At 34.0% G+C, this 24,446-nt stretch overlaps 1 protein-coding gene across 1 annotated transcript in view; it reads right to left on the bottom strand.

The window, feature by feature from the left end:
• LOC113494117 (uncharacterized peptidase C1-like protein F26E4.3) overlaps positions 1 to 19,076 on the bottom strand; it is a 59,810-nt gene extending 40,734 nt beyond the window's left edge. The window contains exon 1 of the mRNA XM_026872268.1: positions 18,825 to 19,076. Coding sequence (XP_026728069.1) covers positions 18,825 to 18,835 — 11 coding nt within the window. The 5' untranslated portion in view covers positions 18,836 to 19,076. The remainder of the gene's footprint in view (positions 1 to 18,824) is intronic.
• Between the last annotated feature and the right edge of the window lie 5,370 nt (positions 19,077 to 24,446).

The raw sequence follows: 24,446 nt of genomic DNA, 5'->3' as shown, positions 1-24,446 counted from the left end.
ACGCTACGTCATAGCGTTCACTTTACTATGAAGGCATGGTAAGTCACAATATACGTTGGATTATTTAGCAAGTTTTGGAAAAAAATTATTTTCTTGTCTTATTAATTACGCAATTTCAGATATTTAAATTTATTTACTAAGTGTTTCCTCTATTCAAAAATTCGTAACTTTAATTCTTTGGTATTACTAAATAATATCAAAACCCACTAACAGCTTAAGCCAAGTTCAACGAAATACAAAAACTGTGCAAGTCCGAAAAATGTACAAATATGGTGTCATGTGTTGCCAGTATGTCAACACAGAATTATATAGCTACCCACAACTCACAAGCTTTGCCCTTGTCTCAAGTTCCTAACAAAGCCTTAACAAACAGAAAATAAATCATTCGTTCATTTAACGTCGATTTCCATACAAAATTTACGATACTCAACTTTGACAACTTTAGAAGTGCGGTTGCGAAAATCACTTTACTTTAACGAAAGTATTGACAGGTGATAACTTTGAGTGTTTATGTTAGTTTGTGTTTTTCATGTCGCGTGTTTTCATTAGCATAATGTGAAGGGATAAAGGTCTTTTGTTTTGAATGCCAGAGGACTGTTTTAGTTAGATATGTGTGGCGAAATGGGACCAAAGACTAAGGTCTAAAGTTCTAAACATTATAGTAGAACGGGCCAATGCAAAGAGCTCCTATGCCAAAGCAAGCATTATATCCTTGATATAATTCCATACTTCATACTTATGTTCTCTCTAGCTTTCCGCCCGCGTCGAGGTCAGTTATTTATTTATTTATCATGGAAGACTTACAGCTAAAGTAAACATAATAAGAACAGTTTGTGAGACTGACAGCCAATTAAAAGTCTTCACTTCTACAGAACAGATTGATAAAGTGTGTGTGAACAACACAATACAATACAGCCACCAAGAAGAAACAGGATAACAATCAAACTTGACTTAATACAGTTCAAGCAAAATCCCAGAATTAAAAGTCCATTATACAAAACTTAAGTCAAAAAGCTAAGGCTCATGCACTTTCTGGCCGAGAATACACTTGTCACGAAAGGATCAAAGTCATATTGTCTGCACATGTTATTAAAATTATTACTTGCACGCACTATAAATGAGTTTTGCCTATAATTCGTAGAGGAAAATGGAACGCACGTTATATCGCGTTTCCAAGAGAATTCTTCAAAAGTCCGGGATAAAAACTATCCTGTGTTCTTTCTCAAGGTCAATTCTATCTCTGTACCAAATTTCATTAAAATCTGTTCAGTGGTTTAGACGAGAAAGCGTAACAGACAGACAGACAGAGTTACTTTCGCATTTATAATATTAGCAGGGATTCTGAAATACGCGACAATGTAAGTATGAAATGTGGTGAAATTCAGAAATCACTAGAGAAATAATCAGATTTCATTTTTTTAAAGTCAATGCAATTAATTTTAAAAAATCGCTTTTATACATATTCCAAAATAACGTCTTTAGTTTTCAATAATATCCGGTCAAACCTCTTTTTTAATTTACATTTCCATGGCCACAAAAACTATCCTATTTCAATGGTCAATGTCATATGACATAATATAAGACTACCTTTTTGTGACGTCACTTGCCATTACTATAATTATCATATCAGTGTTAATTGCTTAACAAGATATTAAGATCTACGGTAAGGTAAGGTTGTATAATAATAGATTACTTTTTAACTGTATGTGTGGATGTAGAGTTAAAAAATCTACTTCTACTCTACTAATATATAAAGAGAAGAGTTTGTTTGTTTGAACGCGCTAATCTCAGGAAGAAATGGTTCAAATTAAAAAAATCTTTCTTGTTGAATAGAGCATTCATCGACGAAGGTTTTAGGCTATATACCATCACGCCGCGACTAATAGGAGCGAAGATACAATGGAAAATGTGGAAAAAACAGGGAAAATTATTTTCTTCGAGGGATTTCATTTAATAATTCCTAACTTATATCTTCTAACCACGCGGACGAAGTCGCAGGCAACCCTAGTAAGTGGATATGTACCGCACAAATAGGCTAAAGATAAAGAAATTAGTGGGCCTTCAAATTTTATCCATTTCTTTTTTTTAAGACAAAATCCTCTCCCGCTTTAAGGAATTTAATCCTTGTGCCTGCATACACAAAAATTTTAGTCACATGAGCAAAGACAACTGGACTCACAAGTGTAGTTTGCTCCAATCCGAAAGTTCGAATAACATGACATACTCATTTTTTATATATTTTTCTGTGGGTACTTACAAACTCCATCGGATCTCCCAGTAATATTATAACGGAGATCGTTTTTATCACAATTTCACATAAAAATTATAATCATTTGACCTGCCCTTAGAGTTTCTCATGACTGAAAAGTCAAGAGAAAAGTATAAAATATTTTATAGCTAAGCAGCCATATAAACATTAAAAACATGAATAGATTTTATGTGATACACCCGTAATCGTACTTTCTTTCACTGGCACAGCTTACACTGGCTTTGACACAAGTCATATTTCTCCGATCTAATGCTGTCGAAACACTTACTTGTCGAGAATCAATATTTTTCCAATAAGTATGTTTTTTTCTGATCAAAAGAAATGAAATTGTTTAATACACCTGCTCAATCTTTCAAAGCGTGTGATGTGCTAGTTTATATGGAAAAAGTCTAGAAAAGGTCTTGTCTCTTATCCAGTTTTATCAGCCTAGCACCGTCCAAAAAAAAAACTTTAACCCAAGAGACTTTACCATGCTGGTGGAAATATCGGTTATCATTATATTCCAGACAACGTTTATGGAATATGATGAGCTACTACTTACTCCTACGAACCTTGCTAGCCTTGTAAATATACATATCTTTAATTACTCCCGCATTAAGTAAAGAAATCCTTGTATCGGGGTTTCACAAACATGCCATGTGCACAAAGACACATTAGGGATAAGCATTCGTGGATCTCACAAATGCTTGTCCTACGCAGGGATTGAATTCTTATTAATTCGTAAGACGTCGGGCACAATGGGTTTGGCGTGGTGATCTAAACCACTAGGTCACAAATTACTTTAAGAAAACCAACCTTAGTTCTAAGATAGCTTAGGAATGCTACTGCCCTTGTGGCCTAAATGATAATTTGAAATGAAGCTGCACTATCTCGTGAGTCATTCACACATGTTTAGGTCAAATAGTCCCAAATGTTTAACTGGTATCGTCACTTTTACAGACCACGTCTTATCTAAATTATCGTTTAACGCTGCTTGCTGATCTTACTTTGTAAACAGTCCTCCTTGACCAAGGGCTTTCGAAGAGCTAAGATTTTTTCTAAAATAAATGCCTTTTCGGAACATTTGGACTGAATGCACGGATGGTTGAGGTCACCACGTCAAACCCGCTAAGCGCAACCTGGTGCGGCTTCGGTGTAGGATAAACATTTGTGTGATCCACGAATGCCTGTCCTGTATCAGGGTGCCTTTGTGCATGTTTCTTGAACGTGTGTGAACTCCCTGCTTAAAGTGGGAGTAGTTTTTTTTTTTAATTACCTAGTAATCTGCAACCGGATGTATAAATTTCGTTTATCTATGAAAAGTGTAATTTTAATTGTATTACAAAAAGCTTACTTAACTTAAAAACGTATTTCTTGGCAATTGGAATAAGAATATTGAAGCCGAGCTCCACTAAAAGAGGTTCTAAACAGCTGGGATAGTTATAGAAAAAATAACAGTTTCCAAATTACATATCTTCATTACTCATTGGCGACATTCTAGATAGTAAGACTTCTGAGTTTCATTTTTTTATATCAGTACATCTATTTTTGAATTTTGATATTTAAAAATTATTGCTCAAATTCCATTCATTCTCTTTACTTAGACGTCTTATTTTTCTTTTCAACTGCCCTTTTAATTTCTACCTACCAACGGAGTCTTATATTAAAAGATTCTACCTCATTGTAATTCAATCTGTATCTTCAAAAACATTTGAACTAGAAACGTGTGGATCATACAAAATAGAAAATACCAAGAAAAGTAGAATCCAATTAGACCTCCTTGTATACGAGGAATACATTCAATCTCCAGCAATTTAAATATATAGTTCCTAGGTGTAAAGGCCAGTGGTTTCCAGGAACGCATGCTGACCTAAATAGCAGATTGATTCTAGGGATCTCAAATGAACGCCAAGGTAATTATATCGGCCATTTCCTTTGTACAGTTAGGAACAAAATACAATAAAACGCAGAGGACTCTTGTTATAAGACAAGCATTACTACTGCTTGATGCAAGTTTCTACATGAAGCAAATGAATACCACTTAGCTTGGTTCGTCGCAGAGAAATGAATTTCGAAATGTTAAAAAAAATGATACTAGCTGCTGTCACATGGTACAAATTGAGAATGATCCCACGGGAACGTATTATCAGGATAAAAACTATCCTGTGTGTTAATCCAGATTACAAACTATCTGTATACGAAATTTCGTAAAAATCCGTTCATTGGTTTTTGCGTGAAAGAGTAACAAATATCCATCCATACTTATAAAGTTTCGCTTTTATAATATTTGTAGGATTGGTGTTGTTATTTTTCAATTGAATTCTGGTGTTTAAACCATTTATGTCATTTTTGCATTATCTTGTAGTTGTTCATCACATTTATATCTGACTGTACAATGTCATTTGACGTACATTGCGGATTAATAACATACTTTATTGATGTGTTTATTTATACAAATGGAGTAATGTATAGTGCCAATTTTGTTCAGAATATCGATTGCACATTACTTCTTCTATTTTTAAATCTTATATTATTATCCAAATCTTGTATTACGAGTACTAGACATCTGATGGACATACTTATGTATTTATTTATTTGTAATTATTTAATACAGGAAATATAAAACTTATGTCAGTACATTGTATGCCTTAACTTGTCCTGAGAAACAAACCCATGACCAGTCCAGTTAACCAGTCAGTACTAGAACATCATGCCAGTCAAAAGACAGACCCGAATCCAGGTCAGATATTATTACAATAGTACTATAAAAGCAGTTCCATATTTTATTTAAACCCGCTGCCACATATCCTCGTTACATCAACTCCCTTTACTTCCAACAAATCAATAAACCATAACTGAAAGCTTTCGAAATCGCTATTTATCAATATTAAGGGCCGATCCCAATCTCATTCAGTCAAGTTAAATTGAACGTTATTATAATATATTACAGTTCCAATTGGATTGCAATTGATTTGCATATGAAGTGCACTTTTGATAGATGGGGATATTAAAATAGATGGGAATAGGGGTCTACCACGCTCTTAACGTCTGTAGCGGTTGTGAGAGCGAGATAGCACGATATACTTCGTAGAGCGACATCTCTCTTTCACAACTAAAATAATCTTGCGTTAAGAGGTGTTTCAGCCTCTGTGATTGAAGATGCCGATGGTTTAGAGATGTAGGGCTTATAACATGGCTCGTAGCAAAAGCATAACTAATAATGCTATATAGACTTTCTATCTTAAATATGTGCTAAGTTTATGCAGTTAGAATCTCTTTGAATATATTATAGATATTTTACAAGGTGTTTTAAAATCATATTGCGATAATGTTTTGTATCCTTTTTTAGTAGTTTAGTTCAACAACTTTCACACAACGCCATCTAGTCTCAAACCAAGTATAACTTGTATTACAACTGATAAAATACTTATATATTTCTAAATACATACATAATATACACAAATTACACCCAGACACAGAACTAATGATCGGTGCTCATCATACAAACATTTGTCTCGGGTGGGAATCGAACTCACGACATCTGGTATGGCAGTTAGGGTCACCAACCAAAAGACCGTCTATTGTGTATGTAAGGGAAGATTTCGAGTGGCCGTCATTTCACTTTCAATATGTTTTTAAGAAGGCATTTTTGGAGCTAATTTCTGGTAAATTACGTCAAAAAAGGCATTATTACACAAGCAACAGCCAGAATTACTATAGGTTAGGTTAATGCCATGCGCTAATAATTGACTATTCTATCTGTCTACTATCTGTTTCTGAAAAAAAAACTAACCTACATTTTATTCAATTATTCAATTGCTTTTGTAGTATCTACTCCAAATACTACATACATGGTATAATTTGGCATTTCATTTCCACTGACCCAAATTTTTGAAGGTAAAAACGTAATATTTGTGTTATCCAAATACGTATGTGTTTCTAGTTATTAGTTTTATTTACACAGCTGTAGATTAATAAGGTGATTCGTTGTTACGTTTTTTTACTTAGCTGAAACTTATTATACCAGCCTATAGACGTCCCCCCGTACATAAGGAATAACATTGATCACCAGGCTACTTCAATAAAGCTTCTGAGTCAAACTTGATGATATTTTTCCCACGTTTTTATACACTCACTTTTCTTCTTTGTTGGTTTGTCGTTCCGGTTGGATTTTTGCAACTCAATTTTGAGGCACTTCCGATAAGCTATCAGGCTGAAATTTTTAGGGTAGCTTCAAACCCGATGACGACGTAATTTATAACTATAAAAACGGTTGGACTTGATTTTGATAAAATTTGAATGGAGTGACCCGAATGACGAAAACGGTGGGTTTTAGATTATTTTAATCTATTAATTTTATGAGATATAATGAAAGCTATTTCACTTTAAATGATATAAGAATCAGCAAAATCTGTTTATCCAGACCGAAGTTCTGAGGTGCCAAACAAAATACATACGAATTGAGAACCCCTTGTTTGAGGTCAGTTGAAACAAAATACGCTTCGTAATTTTGAATGCCGCAACTGGACACCGAACCCCGCTATCTCAGGTCTAATTCTAGAGAACACATCAATAAATCGTTGTCAACTGTATGTAGACTAAACAAACGCTCGACTAAACGGATATCTTTGTAAATATTTACTTGTCACATTTTTCAGGCATTGTCTTACAAATTAAGATTATTATTGAGCACCACTGTTTGTACGCAACAAATAAATAGCAATGTTTCTGAGAATTATGTGAAATTCTAATTAAATCGGATTGTTTATTTTCAAGTTTCCAAGCTTACATATTTCAAGACAAAAAAGAAACGAACCTGCATCGTGTATTAGGTATGGAAAGGAAACGAAAACCTTCATGACGAAAAAAGGGGCCTTTTGGTGCTAAGGAATCCATAACCTGCAATTCTGACTAAAATTAAACTAAAATTATTTTTCCACTTCATGCTATTTTCCGAAAGGCTGTATGCATTAACCACCTTAGCATAAAAAAGTAATACGTAGTAACCATAGATATTTTTATAAACAAATTGCCTTAATCTCTGTTTCTGTTTACATTGTCTATGGCATCCTTGTTACGATATCTGATAACGCATGGCAGCTGTTATTGCTGCAATCGACCTTGGAATTCCATCTTCAATTACTATTAGTTGTTCTCAATTAGAGTTCTATTTCTGTTACTATGGCAACAGGGTGTTACTAGAAGGTTCTTTAAATCTGTGATTTGTTTTTTATGGAAAAATGGCGAGAGAGATTTTGGGCCAATTGTAGATTATTTGTTCTTTTTTAAAGTTAGTCAATTTTTTTTTAATTATAATTCAATTAAAATACAATTCTGTCTATTACTCGCCTGTGCTCATTAGATGTTACAATACTCCAAACGCCAACAGTAATTTTAACGCCCCAATTGTATTGAACCGACAAGTCAAAGTTAGGGCACTTGTTGAAAAGGAGACCTAAATAATAATGTCGGGACTCTCTAAAGGAAAATCGACGGCTATCTAGTTCAAAATATCGCAGCCCATGAGAAGTGGAAGAATGTGTAAGTAATATTTTTCCCAATTTTGAGACATTTTAACCTAGAAATAACCCTAAACACAAAATTTATCTGTTATCACCTTAAAACCTTAAATTCAATAACAATGAGAGCTAAAACCATTCATATTATAAAAGTATTCAAAACAAGCTATAAAAATGAAAGTGTATTTAATTTAATTCAACGATCAGACACGTCAAGACAGCCGATATAATTTAATTATCTGTCAACATGAAAAAATGGCGGACGCCAGTTCTTGGCGCCACCATTACCGCGCATGCGCGTTTAATCCGTCTTAAAGGACCGGTTTAAATACAGAAAGGATTTTTTTAGGTTAGTAAAAGTGGTGGAGTATGGTCGGTAACGAAGGTATTATTATGTAGTTATTATGTATTTCTAATTTCGTAGAAAACTTCTTTAAGAAATAAGCAGAATAGTACAACTTCTAAAAATAATAGTACTGTATTTTTTTTATTTAATATTTATATCCTGGTTCTTAGTCAGAATCGAGGCCCTGGTTTGTGTTTCAGCCCCGCTACTAAGTTATTATACTAAAACGCTTGCATTTTCAGAGTTTCCAAAGGGTAAAACGGAACCCTATTTCTAAGGCTATCCGACAGATAAAGTATTTCGGCTAAGGCCTAAGATATAACAACACATCGAGATGAAATATTGAGCAACGGTGTAACGGTCAATTTTTTGGTATGCAAGAGTGTTTTGTCACAATATACTCAGTGTCGTATTATCCATAAGGCACTTTAGGCTAGTGCCTAGGGGCCCACTATGACCAGGGGCCCACCACCAGAGAAGGTATCTTAAAAAAAGCTCGATAAATTTTTCACTGCATGGAAACACTTGAACGACAACACTTTAACTTGAACCAAGGGGGCCCCCACTCCCTTATTGCCTCCCTGGGCCCCTAGATCCGGCCCTGAACATACTTGTTTATCTTTGGCTCATTTTGTTACGTACCCTCAGAATCACGAGTCTGAATTGTTTTTTTTTTTAAACTTTAGTTTTCGTAAAATATTTGCGATTTTGTTTCTGACTCTACAAACGTGTCTCAGTAAAGAATCTGTAACAGTTTATTTTAATTTAAGGCATTCATTTGAAGACGCTTAAATCTTATTCGTTTTTGCTATAAATAACACACTTTCTCTTTCAAGGAGGGAGTTGTGTATTTTTGTACTTATATTTAGGAATCAAAGAAAACAAGATGCCTGATTTCTTTGTTAATATTCCTTATGGATACAGAAACCTACGTACAAGATAGCGAGATATTAGAAGTATAGATCAGTACGCAACATTTATGTGGCGACGTGAATCGGGTTCAATCCCCGCCTTGGACAAGCATTTGTGTAATCCTCAAACTCTTTAGCTGAATCTGGGAGTTTTAATTTCATGTTTGTGAAACGCCCCGCTATATAGGGATTTAAGTACCGGCCAAATTGATTTTTTTTTAATGTACAATTATAGATAAAGAGCAAAGGAAGAAATATGGGTGGGTTTTAGCTATATAGTCTGATACTCCTTTCCGCTCGACTCGAAGCGGGAGGAATCATTTGAAGATTTCCGATCCGGACAAAATGCTATTTGTATATTGATTTATTTTTATTTAATACTAGCTGTTGCCCGCGACTTCGTCCCGCGTGGTTAGAAGATATAAGTTATGATTTATATCTGCCCTGTTTTTCCACATTTTCCATTGTATCTTTGCTCCTATTAGTTGCGGCGTGATGATTTAAAGCCTAAAACCTTCCTCGATGAATGATCTATTGAACACAAAATATTTTTTCAATTTGAACCAGTAGTTCCTGAGATTAGCGTGTTCAAACAAACTCTTCAGCTTTATATATTAGTATAGATTGATTCTTAATGCTAGCCTATAATAATTATTCAACGCACGATTAATTGAATACAGGTTTTAAACTTATTAGCGGGTAACAGCGATTCTAAACAGAAGTTTGCAATCTCGTAAAAAATAACCTGTTTCCTTGAATTGACATTTACGATATGAAGTGATGAATTGTGTGATAAAGTCTTGTTTTTTTTTCTATAATTATTATGTTCTATGCTTAAGTGTTTATGTTGTGAACACGTTGTCATTTCAGTTCTTAATAAAAAAAAATTCTAATGTTATAAAGAGGTACCTATAGTAAATTTGTGTTATTTTTGGGGTAGTCTCAGGAACAACTGAACCGATTTTGAGTTTTTTTTTTTATTAATGGAAATATATGTTGTTTTGTGAGTGTCTTAGACCATTCATTATACGACAAATACGACCCAACGAGTTAGGACTAGTTTCAAATATTTTTAGCTGGTCAGAATACCAAGTGCGTAGTACAAAAGAATAAAAAAAGATTGAGACAATTTTGCTCTTACAAAGTCACTGACAAAAAGGAAAAAAAATCAAATGAACATAAACTCTAAAATAAACATTGGATTCTATCATATCACCGGCCATGAGTAATCTAGATTAAAGGATAGTCCTATTGTATACGAAAAGAGCTTGTTTGGACAGTGGAATTATTAGATATAAGCTGGTGTTACTATTACTCAAATCTTTTACGTAAGTCTCAAAAAAAATAAGATTGCGTTACCATGACGTATCACCCGAATGACGCGTCTACACACGCCACGTCACTCTATTGGAATTTAGTTCGTAATACACAAATAGCAAAATAACTGTCTCCATATTCAAATTATATGTCTAATCTATGCAAAAAGGTTTGCGAATAGGTATACCACTTTTTCGTTCAAAATATCAAGGACTCTTTCTTTGTATTGAGCAATATGCATGACTAATGCTTGCGCGTGAGTCTTAAAACAGTTGAATAGAAATATATAGAAGAACTATGTGTTCTTTTTGATACTATAAAATGGAATGCAATATATAATTCTAGATCAAGAGCATGTTTGAGAAGTGCACTTACCGCTATGGCTCAAAATATGGCAGCCGAATACAGACAGGGTGTTAAACAGCGCCTTGCTTTACAAACCGCATTTAAGCAAGTGAGTGCAAGATTTAACTGTTTCACCTTACAATCAGATTGCGAGATCTTTTCATTTGTACGCATACTGTGAGTGATGGGTAGGTAGCTAACAATCCGACCAGGCCAGGGGGTTTTTTAGGGACTAGCCCGCCACACATGCCCGTCATTGCAACTCCTGTAAGCCAGGATCTACAATAAAACCAACGAAAACTACTGAAACACTTAAGTTAGGTGTGTCCCAGGGGGCACAATTAACTGCCTTCGAACCCACAACTAAATTAATCAGCGGGTTTGTCAGAAAGGGTTACATGGCCCCAGAACTCAATGGGCATAGGAAGGAACATGGGTGGATTTTAACTGTGGTTTTTGTCAGTAAAAGTCTGACGTTTTCTTCCGCTAAACCAGGCAAAGGAAGGTATATGGTTGGGCTTTAGTCAGTAGAAGTCTGACTCTCTCTTCCGCTCAACCAAATGCGAGGAGTGAGAATAACTTTGTTTTCAAGCACTTTTTAGTCAACAATTAAAGTTAAAAAAGTTATTTAAATAGGATTTCCTTCAATTTTTATCTTGATTTTAAGGCTAAATTACACATTGTTTATGATTTTAATTTAAACATTTAAAACGATAACGATCCAAACAAAACTATCAACTTTTATTTATTTGTTTTTTTTTACGAGTTAAATTTAAATAAAATGATTCAACAATGACATCACTCGGATACACAAATAAAAGTAATAAAATAATTTTAATGTTATCTATGGTACGAATTGAGAACCGTGAAATTTTTTGTTAACATTCCTAACATAGCCATGTTTTATTCGCTAGAACAATACGTAGGACAATAAATAGGAAATATTATGATTGTTATCTAGACATACATTAAAAAAAAAATATTAAAATATTTTCGGAACTGATAGTGTCTGTTTTTTTTTTGGTTCCGTATCCAATGAGTAAAACGGAATCCGATCGAGGTTTTGCAAGGATAAAACAAAATAGGGAATTTGTCACTGAACCGATTTCTTTATCATTACCTTTTTTACGGAAACTTCAGAGTCACGACCCCGACTTGCACTTGGCCGGTATATTGGCGTCTTTTCAAGCCCATAAAAATAATCTCACTACAATTAAAAACACGAGTGAAAAGAAACTATTCCAAGTCACAAAATTTAAAAAAATACTTCGCATAATACGTCTTTTAGTATCATAATAAAAAAAGAGTAGAATAATATTATTAAACTATAAATCTAATATGAAATAGGTCAAGTGTTTTTGTATCTGTGGCACCGTGTTCGATCTGACATATTTATTTTTATTTCTATTCGATCAAATCGTTTAGATACAAATATAGGTCACATTTTACCGGCCAGTGTTATCAATAGGTTTGATTCTTAACAATTGTTTTTTCTATTGTTTTTTTTACGACCTATTGTATGCTATTGACAGTAAATTTGTCTATCATCAATTCTAGAAGAAGATCCACTTTCCAGTTTCTGATTGAACTGAAATTTATCAAGAATTCGTGTAATAATGAAATAGGGAATTTTATTCCGTGGCCTAAGTAACTAAAATGACATCATGATTGTGACGTCATAATATACCCCCTTCTGAACTTTAATTTATTTTATTTAATAAGTTATAAAATTCTCATTTAAAGATAGCTAAGAAACAAAAAAGTTACTTCGATAACGAGACAATAGACATTGATATTCTGCAAAGATATACAATTCGATCAAAAATATTTATAACAATGTGTCTCAAATCGTATTTTAGGGTCAATCCCCATTGAAAGAGAAGCGACGAGTAATGGCCACGAGCACAAAGGATTTGTTTTTTTAACGACGTCTCTAAAAGCAGAAACCTTCTGTTTCACTGGACTTTTGACGATATTAGGTGACTTTTGTGCTTCGCCTAGAGTTCATACTGTAACGTTTTAAAAGTGTCTGGAAAACGGCCTGTTTAAACAAAACTTTTGATTTTTTGATTTTGATTTGAGTCGCTAGAAAGCTCTTGCATCCTTGCGACATTACAAACACGCTGCCGACCGCCGCTCTTTCAGTGTGAATCGACCATAAGGCTGCGTTTCCAGCACACATGTGCGAGGATGCGTAATGAGGGATGTGTTTGGCAAAGAAACAATCATCATCATCATCTCAGCGTATAGCTGTCCACTGATGGACAAAGAACAAATAGAACTGCTTTATTTATTATGGCCTCGGTCAGCACAGCTCTGGTGGAAACGCAGCCTTATAGTACATCCTGCGCAGCTAAAACCGGAATACAAAAGGACTTTCACTCTTTTAAACGAACTCGCTAAAATCCTTGGTTTTTGTGTGTGGAAGAATGGGTTATACGAATTGCAAACACCGGTTGATATAAAGATGGTGTGTGACTGAATTCAAATTTCTTCGACTTTAAATCTTGGTTAAAGAAATTTATATTGTGTTAAAAATATATGCAGGTACATAAATATGAAATTGGGTCCATGCAAATAAGAGATTGGTAAAACAACAGTTCACCGAGAGTCCACCAATTTATTTTTTGCTAGAGTGATGCTAATTCATGGGCGACATTTTTTTGACATCAGATGCAAGAGAAAAATTCAAATGTTTTTCTTTTAAGTAACTTTTGAAAACCTATCTTAAAATAATTTGTGTGTGAAAATTACAGTGCTTTTACGACTCCGCGAAAATATATTAAGATTTGTCGCACTAAAGACTAGTAACACACCACCCGAAGCGACAGGAAAAACCGGGTTTCGTCATATCAGCCAGGATTCCTCTGCCCACCTGAGAGCCTAACACCAAACCATAAAGTGAAACAAAGGCAGGTGTGAAAGGGAGACAACGCTATTCACGATGTATCGTGCTGTCTCGCTCTTCTACAAATCTTAGAGGCAAAGGCACGTCTCTATACTGCCCACCTGATTTATTTATTCAGATAAGTCTTGCGACAAAATCTAGAATGAACGTGAGATATAAAATGAATGAATTTGTTTCAAATAACTTCGATATTTATCAATGAAGGTGTCAACTGCTACGCCTGTCTCTCTATATCTGTCAAATATAGATAGAAACTGGTTTAAACTGGTATTTATGCAGAAGTAACCTGTCATTTTGTTGCATTAATTATATTAGTTGAAATATAAAACGGATTTTTATAAAAAAATAATAATTGACTTTTCATTTGAAAAAAAAATATAACTCACATTATAAATGCGAAAGTATGTTTGAAAATATGGTGTGGAGATGAGAGCTGACACCTTGGGATTAACACTAGTTTTATCAGAACTCCTTAAAAGAGGGAAATGCTTTTGCAGCAATACTGACAACCAGGCGGCTTAGTAGTCGATACGCCCGCCTCGGGCGAAATAATGGATTTTAATTTTGAATTTTCTTTTTAGTTGGACACGATTCGCCAGCTGTTAAATTTGTCTCGGGCGAATCGACTACTAAACCTCCAGGCAGGCAAAGCCACGAGCAAAAAAGAAAAACAACAAGTTTAAATATCGATACGCGGTGACGTCATATGTGATTCCTGGCAAAATAATACCCACAAACAATTCGGAATTTGAAATTGAGTTGTGAATAAAAGAATTCAAAACAACATAAGCTCCTATTGTTTAGATTTTAAACGTTTGTTTTCGTGTTCCCTTTGCCATGGCCTCGTTTCAAAACAAATAAGAAATATATCAAAGATACATTTGAGTATTATATTTCATAGGGATCAATAAATAATACGTAGAGGAATGTATTTTAAAAACATCGTTGTAACCAAACAAACACGCTTTGAGTTTGAAATAAGAATAGTGATGACCCTGTGACTTATTTCGACGTTACAGCTGTCAAATGGCTTATTTATGTATAAAAACATAAAAGTGGACAGGTATTATATCATTACGTTGTTTTTAAATTAGTCGTTTACTTTGTTTACAAGACGTGCTTTATCCCTAGAGCTGTAAGTTTTAAGGCGCTCATTCATTAATTTGATTTGTTTAATTTACAGACTTCGTCAAAGTTTCAATAAATATAGTCACAAAATAATACTATAATATGTAAATTAAAATGGCGTTAGTAGTAGCTACAACATGAAAAAAATCACTTATTAAAATTCTATATTACATAAGAGTTAAGCGCAAAAAATCCAAGATAAATACATAGGCACTTAAGCACTTGAAATTACAATTTAAATTCGTAAACGTCAATGACCCTTCACAAATAAATCCTCTTTGCATACAAATCAGAGTGTTTGGCTGATAAATGAAGACTCTTTGCCATTAAAATCGATACAGCGGAACATGAGTTTAAAAGTTTATTTGTCTAGACCACGCATTATCCGCTGCCTGAATTACGATTGATAAAAAGAATAGCTATGGCGCCAAGTCCGTTTTTAATCTGTGATTTAAAAAGGATATCTGTCAAACTGTTCGATACTTGTCAATGACATAAAAATACATTATCTAATTTTAAAAACATGATTTGATATTCGAATAGAGAACAACTAATCCGATAAGATTTTGCATGACATATAACTACTTTGATCAATTAATTAGAAAAATATATATATATTTTTAATATTCTTCAATTCTGGTGATTGCTTTTTTCTTACCTCTTAGTCTATTATATTTTTCTTTGACAGTGAGAGTTTAGCACATAACAAAGATTTAAAAAAAAAACAATTTATTCTTCTGGGCTGAACATAATCACTACACTCTTCCGCGTATTTAGTTGCTAAGAGAAAGGTGCAAAGATTCAATAAGTTCTAAATAGGTCAGCATTTCCAATCAGTGAGGACTCGAAGCAAACGATAATACAGCTTATCTCCCGACTTGTGTTGTTAAACCCAATGGAGGGGAACACTGACCTTTTGTAAACGTAACTCTGGTTTAATTTGAAATAACGTTAACTTATCGCGATTTCGTCCTTAGAGTTCAACAAACAGACGCTTAGATGGACAAGTTTGATATCGGGGTGACGCAGACAAAGACTGCAATCAAGCTTAGTGTACACTTATGTAAAAAAGCGGACAGCACCCGTTTCGTTTTCACCAAACTCAAAAATAAATACATAAATTAGAATACAAAAAAGAGGGTTAAAATGTATCTTTTAGTTTCAAAATAAATTGAAATAATATTCTAGTAGTAATCTATAAACTATAAAACTTATTATTAATTTGGCATAAAGTATTTGGTCGCCGCGTCGTGATCCGTTTAAAAAAAACCTGTCAACTGTCATTGAGAACAGTTTGCCGCCAAAAAGTAAAATTATCAAGGGGTTTATAAAACAAAATCTTCTATTTCTAACCTATCCCGATTATGGTAGATATATATTATTAAAATATTATCCTTCTCTGTAGTAAATCCTTCGAAGTATTTAAATAGATCATATTATTTTGCATAACGTCAAGGTACGTTGACGTGTCACGTCAGAATCGCCTATTGTAATGTTAATTTCGGTAATGGCTGAAAATAAATATTCTTACGACGCATCCTTCTTTGTTATCTAGATTTAAAGGTTGTTTAAACAAATAATTTTAATACTATTTAAATAAGTTCAATTTTAATGTGATGCCTTGACGTAATTATTTTATGTAGATAGGTACGTATTTATCACTTTATTAATTATTATGCTCCACTTAAACTAAAAAAAATAGTGAATCGATGTTTGTTCAGAATAAAAATACGTCACAATATCTAGTATTTTTTGGCAAATTATACTTCTAAAGAACTGCCAACTAAAATTTATAGCGCATTTTAAATTTAGGCCGATATCATTTTAAAACATATTTTAGAACCATAGGATCATACTGAAACCGATGACTATAGACCAGTGGCAGTTAGGTTTTCTATTATATTATAAAGATATAAAAAATATTTCTTTACATTGAGATGCAGACAAATAAACGGATTAAAAAAAATGCCTTCAATTTATGAAAAAAAATATTACTCGCTCTTCTTTGCGCCACATGCCTAAGTGAAACGATTCTAAAATTCAACGCGGAATAAGGAGGATGATCAAGGCTACTAAGTAGATAAATAGCTCTAATTGAGCTATCTCAATAAGTACGCCTGAATAAACTGTTATTAAATAAATATGTAATAGGTATATATTTTCTTTTTATTTCTGGTATTCAAGATTTTAGTGTTGTTGTCATCTTTAAAGTCTCTGTCTTGATGATGCAAATAAAATGTAATGTCATTTTAGCTGATTGTTAATTAATCATAATTACTTTAAGTAACATTATAGAGACGAGCATTCTAGTTGTGTATTGAAGAGCACTTACATATATCAATAACACAAGCCGACAAAACTTTCCTTTAAAAACAATCAATTTCACAATTTATCTATTCCACCTTGTATATCAACAAAACATCTGATTTTACATAAAAAAGAAAGATTTTATCAATTAATTTGACGTTTCTTTGTTTTTACTGTCTGTATTAACAGCTGTTACTATGAAACTGTCGCTATTGTATGAGCGAGATAGAGCTAGTCGTATGTATAGCGCTGTCTCGCTTTTCATCGATAGTGACATTGTGTTAACTGATCGTGGCACAGGCAAGAGTTTCTCAATGTCAAAAATATATTGTTTGTTTATGTGTGAATACAATAGTTATCTGTAATATCGTTTTGTAATGTTATCTTCGATAAGAAGCTATTAAGAGATAGTCTTTGATATTACGCTTGCTTCCGCTGTGATTAATTGTAACTACTTAAAATTCCTCACATTAAAACAATTCTTATTTATGTTTATTGCGTAATTAGAAGTATTTAATATCGATTCTCGGGATTGATTGTAATTAAAAGTCGGTAATTTCCCAACTTGTCAATCTAAAGATATCGACACATTTTTTTTTTAAATTCATGTTTCGAACACTGTTTGAAAAATTGAGCCACAATATAAAGACGACTTTTGTTTTTTTCAACACTCGTAATTATATATGTATCACAGTTAACAGATTTTTAAAGTTTATTCTTACTCATTAAAAATCTGTACAATCGTCAAACTCCCTGCTAAATATTTAATTTCTGATCAGCCAGGCTGGATATAGAAGCTGATTCCAATTACAGACCTTATCGCTTATTTAAAAAACCCAAATAGTAGGAAATAACTAGCAGTCTGTACATGGATTTTCCAAATAGAAATAAAAAAATTGACAATATGAATAAACGTAAATTCAAATTTTAAAAAAAATATTTTATTTTGTCCACATTAGTTTTAAACAGGAGGTCCACTGATCGTAATCACTCCTTTGAGAAAAGTGGAAAATCGGATATTCAATATCGTTATTTTGCGTAATAATCGTTTTAATTTTACATAAAAAAATACTTACTTCTTGGTTGTAATTATTAAGTGCTTAAACGAAAATATATAAAGGTCCTTAATCTCGTTAAATCTTTAAAAAAAGGTCGACGTCTTAAATTTGGATAATGGGCAGTGGCTGTCTGGGAATGTTTTTTTTTTAATTGTTATACCATTGGAGCCGCGGATAAAAACCAATTTATTTGATGACGATTGTGACTATATTCAACAATCGATCACATTATTTTTGGCTTCACATTGCTATGCGAGACGATAATAGTTGACCTACCGTTGTTGTATTTTTAAATCTGAATAAGGGTCATATTTTTTATATGTGTTCATTTGTTTTAATTTTTTTTGGGTAGTTAGGAAGTCGTTGAATAGTCTTTATATTTTTTAAAACAATCTGATAGCGAATTTTTAAGTTAAATAAAATTTATGTGATTCATACACAATATAGGTACTAAAATCTAAATAAAAAAGAACCTCACAAGATTTCACTTATAGTATCACTTTATACTTTTAAAGAATAAAATGAATATACGATTACCTTAACATACTTTCTAAACTTTTTACAACTAAACATCAGCATTTGGGTTGTGTTTCAACGTGAAATAATGCAAAGATGCGGGCATTTAAATTCAATGCCTGTCAAACATATATTACACAATACACCATAAGAATCCGTAAACGGTGTTAAAATAACGCAAATCTTGAATACATTAAAATAAATACTTGAATAAAACTTACGTGTAAGCCATGACACTAGCACTAACACTAAAATACTAAAAAACAAAAATGCAATTCAATGCGAACAAAGTCTCAAAATCACAGAGTCCAAACTACTTAAAAAAAATATAATCAGCTCATTTTGTTTTAAAAGTACATTAAAAAAAATTAAAAGTAATATAAACTTCACATTCAAATTTCGCGATTCGAATTCCCGCGGAATTAGTAATGGCGGTTGCGCTGTCGCGTTCGCTCAGTGCGGCTGGCGGTAATACACTGCGCTGGTGCACGGCAAACGAGATTTAAATATGGCGCTACGTATATTATTGTATCACAATGTAAGTCATTTTTTTAAGGATGTGCGCTTAATTGTTGCTCTATACTGAGAAAAACTTATCATGTTATTATTTAATAAGTAAATGTTTATATGACGACCTCCGTGGTCGAGTGGCGCACGCACCGGTTTCAAGGTGTCGCTAGCTCTGAGGTCCCGGGTTCGATCCCCGGCCGGGTCAATGTAAAAATTCACATTTCTACATTGTCTCGGGTCTGGGTGTTTGTGGTACCTTCGTTGTATCTGAATTCCATAACACAAGTGCTTTAGCAACTTACTTTGGGTTCAGAACAATGTATGTGATGTTGTCCGCATTTATTTATTTATTTATTTATATTGGCGGCACATCATATGAGCTTGCTGACTAATTTGTTTATGTTAATTAATTTATGATTGTAAAAGGGTGACGGGTTCTTTCTTTTTTCATTACAATGTAGTTATTTGAATGAAAAAATAACGATTTAATTAAATATTAGCTTTTGTCAGAAAGCGTTTTCCTATGACTTTCCGTATGAGAGCGAAATGTAAAGTCGCAAAATTGAGCTATTTAATTAAAATATTTAGCTAACTATTTGATTCGTAATGTCGTGGTGGGTTTGCCTTTCCATGTACGCGTCTCTATGCACGAGGTTGCAGGTTTGATTTCAACGAATTTAAAAAGAAGACAGACGGTGAACGGTGAAAAAAAGAGTAAGAGTAGAAAAAAAAACAATTTCCTTAACGGTGGGACATTTTTAGGCTGTTCTTATTAATTACTAGATTTTTTCCGCGGTTTCGCCCCCTACAAATCAAACATAATCCCAGTGGAGCATAAATGGGGAAAAAATATCCTTTGCTTCAATCCAGGTTATAACCTATCCGTGTACCAAATATCATCCATATCTGTTCAGCAGTTTTAGCGCAAAAAAACATGACATCCAAACACACTTTCACGTTTAATATTAGAAATACTATTATTTTATCATTTTTTTCTGTCGTAAATTTTCTACATAATATAATCGTAGTTGACTTGTTTTGGGTCTTAAAAGTACTCTTAATACCTTTTAACAATTCGTAAAGTTCAGTCCATACACCAAAGTCTGTCTGCAAAAGGCCTAAATACAATTCATTCATAAGCTTCTATGAATCACATTTCATTGAATTGTATAAACTTTAATTGGCCATGTAATCGTATAATTAAGAGTTATGACAAATACGCACTATGTCATAGTTATTTTAGTAAATAGTCGCGATTCAGGCCTTTTCCTTAATCCAATTAATTATTCCATAAACTGATAAATTGACGGAATAACGGGAATCGTATTTAATTATGGAATTCATTAGCATTGTTTAAGTTTATTTGTGACTTTAACTTGTAGGGAATTTTATTTTGTAATGAGGACGAGGAATTACATTTAGATTATCAAATTATAGAAATCTCTAGTCTCTACCAAATTTAGATTATTTTTTTCTTACCTAAGTGACAGAACTCTATATTTTAAGGCGGGGCTCTATATTTTAAACTCTATATTTTAATGCTCATGAACACCTGCTCTCTTGGGGAAGGAACGGGTAGTGTCAAGTTCGACGCACAATAACGCCACAGCATCAGCTCATGATTAATGACTCTAGTTAGGTCCGAACTAGTTTGGCTATCCCGATAAAAACGCAGAAAACCGTTGCATCATTTAAAAATAAGTCATCCTCACAAAAGTTACTATAAAAATTAATAAGTAGAGTTAAAAAATATAAAACCAACGTTTTTAAATGTCACTCCATTCAAATTTTATCAAAGAGAGTTCAATCGTTTTTATATTTGTAAATTGCATTGTCATCGGGTTTGAGCTACCCTGAAAAATCCAGCATGCTAGCTTATCGAGAGGTGCCTCATATTGAGATACAGAAATGTAATCGGAACGACAAACAAACAAGAAAAGTGAGTGTATGAAAACGTGGAAAAATACAAATACATACTACTATAAGACTTGGTTTGTCTCCCGGGGCCTACCTCAGCGTCTAAGAGTAATATTATTGCGGATGTAGCACAGAGATGTTGCTCTACATCGTGTATTGCGCTATCATGCTTCCACAACCATAAGGTATAATATTACATATTACTTAACATTTAAGACGTAGTGGTAGACCCCCTGGCCTCCTTGAAACCAGGGTCGTACGGAGCAAGCGTGAGCGATCCCGTGACTCTGGCTTAGGCAAGTGAAGGGACCCGGAGTACTTTTATTAGGCGAGAATCTGACTAACGCCATACCTCATAGCTTTTCACACCGGAAAAAAAGATCCGTATTTCTTTAGAGGGTAGAAGCAGACGTCATTTAATTATTTATTTATTTATTATTAGGTATACCAACAGCATAACCTACATTTTTAACAAATTAGAAATTAAGTAACATAGTGTCTCGTATGCATGCCTATTATAGGTACACACAGCATTTATATTATAGGTGTACTAATGTTTTTTTATATGTATTTATATTAAATTAAAATTAACTACGTCATACATAGATAAATGTTTCCCAAATAAGAATGACAGAACACTTCTAAAAATAAGAACAAAAAATCCGTTTCTTTTAATCTTTGAATTGAATTGACAATGTTTTGATAACCCCAAGATTTATGTAACCCTGAGAATTTATTAAAAGTACGTTTGTTCATTAATTATTTAATTACTTGTGAATCAATACGAAGTGATAAAGTCTTTTGGGTTTATACTTGGGGAAAACATCGTCATGTCTTTGACCCATTCCATTTTTTGTGACTCCATTATGCCGACTCCGGGGCGAAACGGCGTTTTTCCGTGGTGAAACGCTAATGACTTCAACCCACGTCGAGGGCATGGCGTGGGGATATGTCGTACTTCCACCGACTAAAAACACCCAGTACCCCTTCTACCTACTGCTTAAGCCAGAGTCACTGGATCGGTCGCGCATGCTCTGCGCGACTCTGGCTGGCAATTGTGCCGACTCCTGGCTACGCAGTACGCACCAGTCGCTGCGACCGAGGTTCTCTAACCAAGAATTCGAATTTGCTCCTTGCATCATAAAACATCTTGGGACGAGTGTGATACATTAAAAGCTCCTTGTTCAAACATTTAATTTTGTACATCTACTATGTAGCTCGTGGCTAAACTATAACTGCATAAGTGAATCGAACACAGGTTAAACTACGCTTGATACAGTTGGTCCGTAGATGGGTGACTGTCTTTGTCATAACGAGCCTCTCTGTGTTTCGGAAGGCACGTTAAATTGTGGGTCCCGGCTGTTATTCATACATCGTTGACAGTCGTTACAGGTAGTCAGAAGCGAAGTTAGACTGGTTGTTAGAAAATCTAACAACCAGTCTAACTAAGGGGTATCGTGTTGCCCAGGTAACTGCCTTGAGGAGGTCAGATAGGCGGTCGCTGCTTGTAAAAAACTGGTACTTAGCTGAATCCCGTAAGACTGGTAGCCGACCCCAATATAGTTGGGAAAAGGCTAGGACGTTGATGACCTCTACTGTGTAGATTCCTCAGATTAAACACAAAGCAACAAATGCATATTAAGTAATTTAGTGATATGAGTCTTGAACTCATTTCAGCCAGAATTTATTAATACCACTGTCACTTTTAATTAAAATACCCTTGTTAATTGAAGGACGGTTTTGTTTTTGTGTCATATCACTTTTGTAGTGCTAGGATTTAGAAACGGAATAGTGTCCGTGCCTTTATTATGAGCTTTTAGAGGTTTTGTGGAATGGGTATGTGAGAGAGAGCAATACACTGCGAGTACCGCTGTCTCGCTTACGACGTTTACACTTAGTTTCGTATTCAGACTTTTCAAATTACAGGAGCTAGGTAATGAAGCATTAAGTTATAGTGTTTTCTTTGAAGTCTGAGAAATTCAGAAAAAAGTTCTTTAAAAATCACGTGTAAAATATTTTTCCAAAATCATTCCTATTAGTTGTAAGGAGCTTGTGAAGGAGTTTGAAAGTCTGACTGAACTTGGCCCCAAAGATTAATTTAAAATAATTTTGAAGTTTTTTGCTAAGTTCCTAATATTCATATATATGCAGAGGAAGTCGCAGGCAACAGCTAATGTAGGTACAGTCAAGCAAAAGTGGATCAAAATCAGAAATACAACACTGCGTGGTACTGCAGCCAAGAAAAACAGTATTACTGAACTTTTAATCAAATTTTCCTGTTGACTGTACCCACGCGCTCTACAAAATACAATGTTTATAAATAAAACAATTACAGGCTGCAATCATTAGCGCGAGTATCTGAAACATTGATGAATGAACGTCATCGCTTAAAATAATGAATGATCCAATAAACGGTTTTATAAGAATGCTAGGTATTTACAAACCTATATATATTAGTATATAAGGCGGTTTTACATTGGCATGCGGCTTGATTTGCACGATTTGCTCGTGACGTGTACACTTGTAGCGATAACTGACAGGTTCCGTAGCCAAAGGTTAAAAATTGAAACCTATTATTAATTCTATGTTGTTTATTTGTCTGTCCGTCTGTTATTAAGCTCTATCTCATGAACCGTGATAGCCAAGCGATTTTACACAATAAACTGATGTCAGTGACTTCGTTCGGATGGAATACAGGGCAGATTTTTTTGCAATTCCTTTTAAACTTGTTTTCTTAAAATTTGATATTAAGTACTTTTTCTTTTATAACCGATCGGCATGAAACAAAATCCAATTTTAAGTGAGCTCACATTACATCAGAGAAAATTGCAATTGAATAAGGGCTCCTGCACACGGGCCACCGGCCACAATCTCAAAACGCCGCTACTAGCATATTAAATGCACTTTTAACGCAGTTTATATAGAACAGCGAGCAGTGTCTTGTAGCGTGTGGCCACCACTAGCTTCACTCTATGCGGCGAGTCCGTATAAACTACAGGAAATATGCTTGTAGCGGCGTTTTGTATTTGTGGCCGGTGGCCCGTGTGCGACGACCCTTAGATAAGCCTTCGCTGTGATCATCAAGCACGAAGGCACAAACTAAGAAAAAAAAAATTGGCTTCAGCATCGTTTGGAGAAGACGATCAATTTTTTTAAGCATTTATTGTCATGACTTTTTTACGTTTTTACTCTATATAAAGGTCAATTGTTCTCCCGTGCTCCACCTGACTAATGCCGGTCGTAATTACTTAATAACAGTTCGATCCCCGCCTAAGTCTGGCACTTGTTTGATCTTTTACCACCATTTTGACAACGTGTAACGAATAAAATTTCGAGTCATGAAAAATGTACATAGAAATACATTTTTAAACATACAACATGTACTTGGACAGACTTCTGGGCCACCCTCTCCAATA

Source organism: Trichoplusia ni, chromosome 5 (genome assembly GCF_003590095.1).
Source record: "Trichoplusia ni isolate ovarian cell line Hi5 chromosome 5, tn1, whole genome shotgun sequence".
Taxonomy (NCBI): domain Eukaryota; kingdom Metazoa; phylum Arthropoda; class Insecta; order Lepidoptera; family Noctuidae; genus Trichoplusia; species Trichoplusia ni.
Note: the sequence above shows the minus strand (reverse complement) of the source record. Positions and strands in the feature narration are given on the sequence as shown.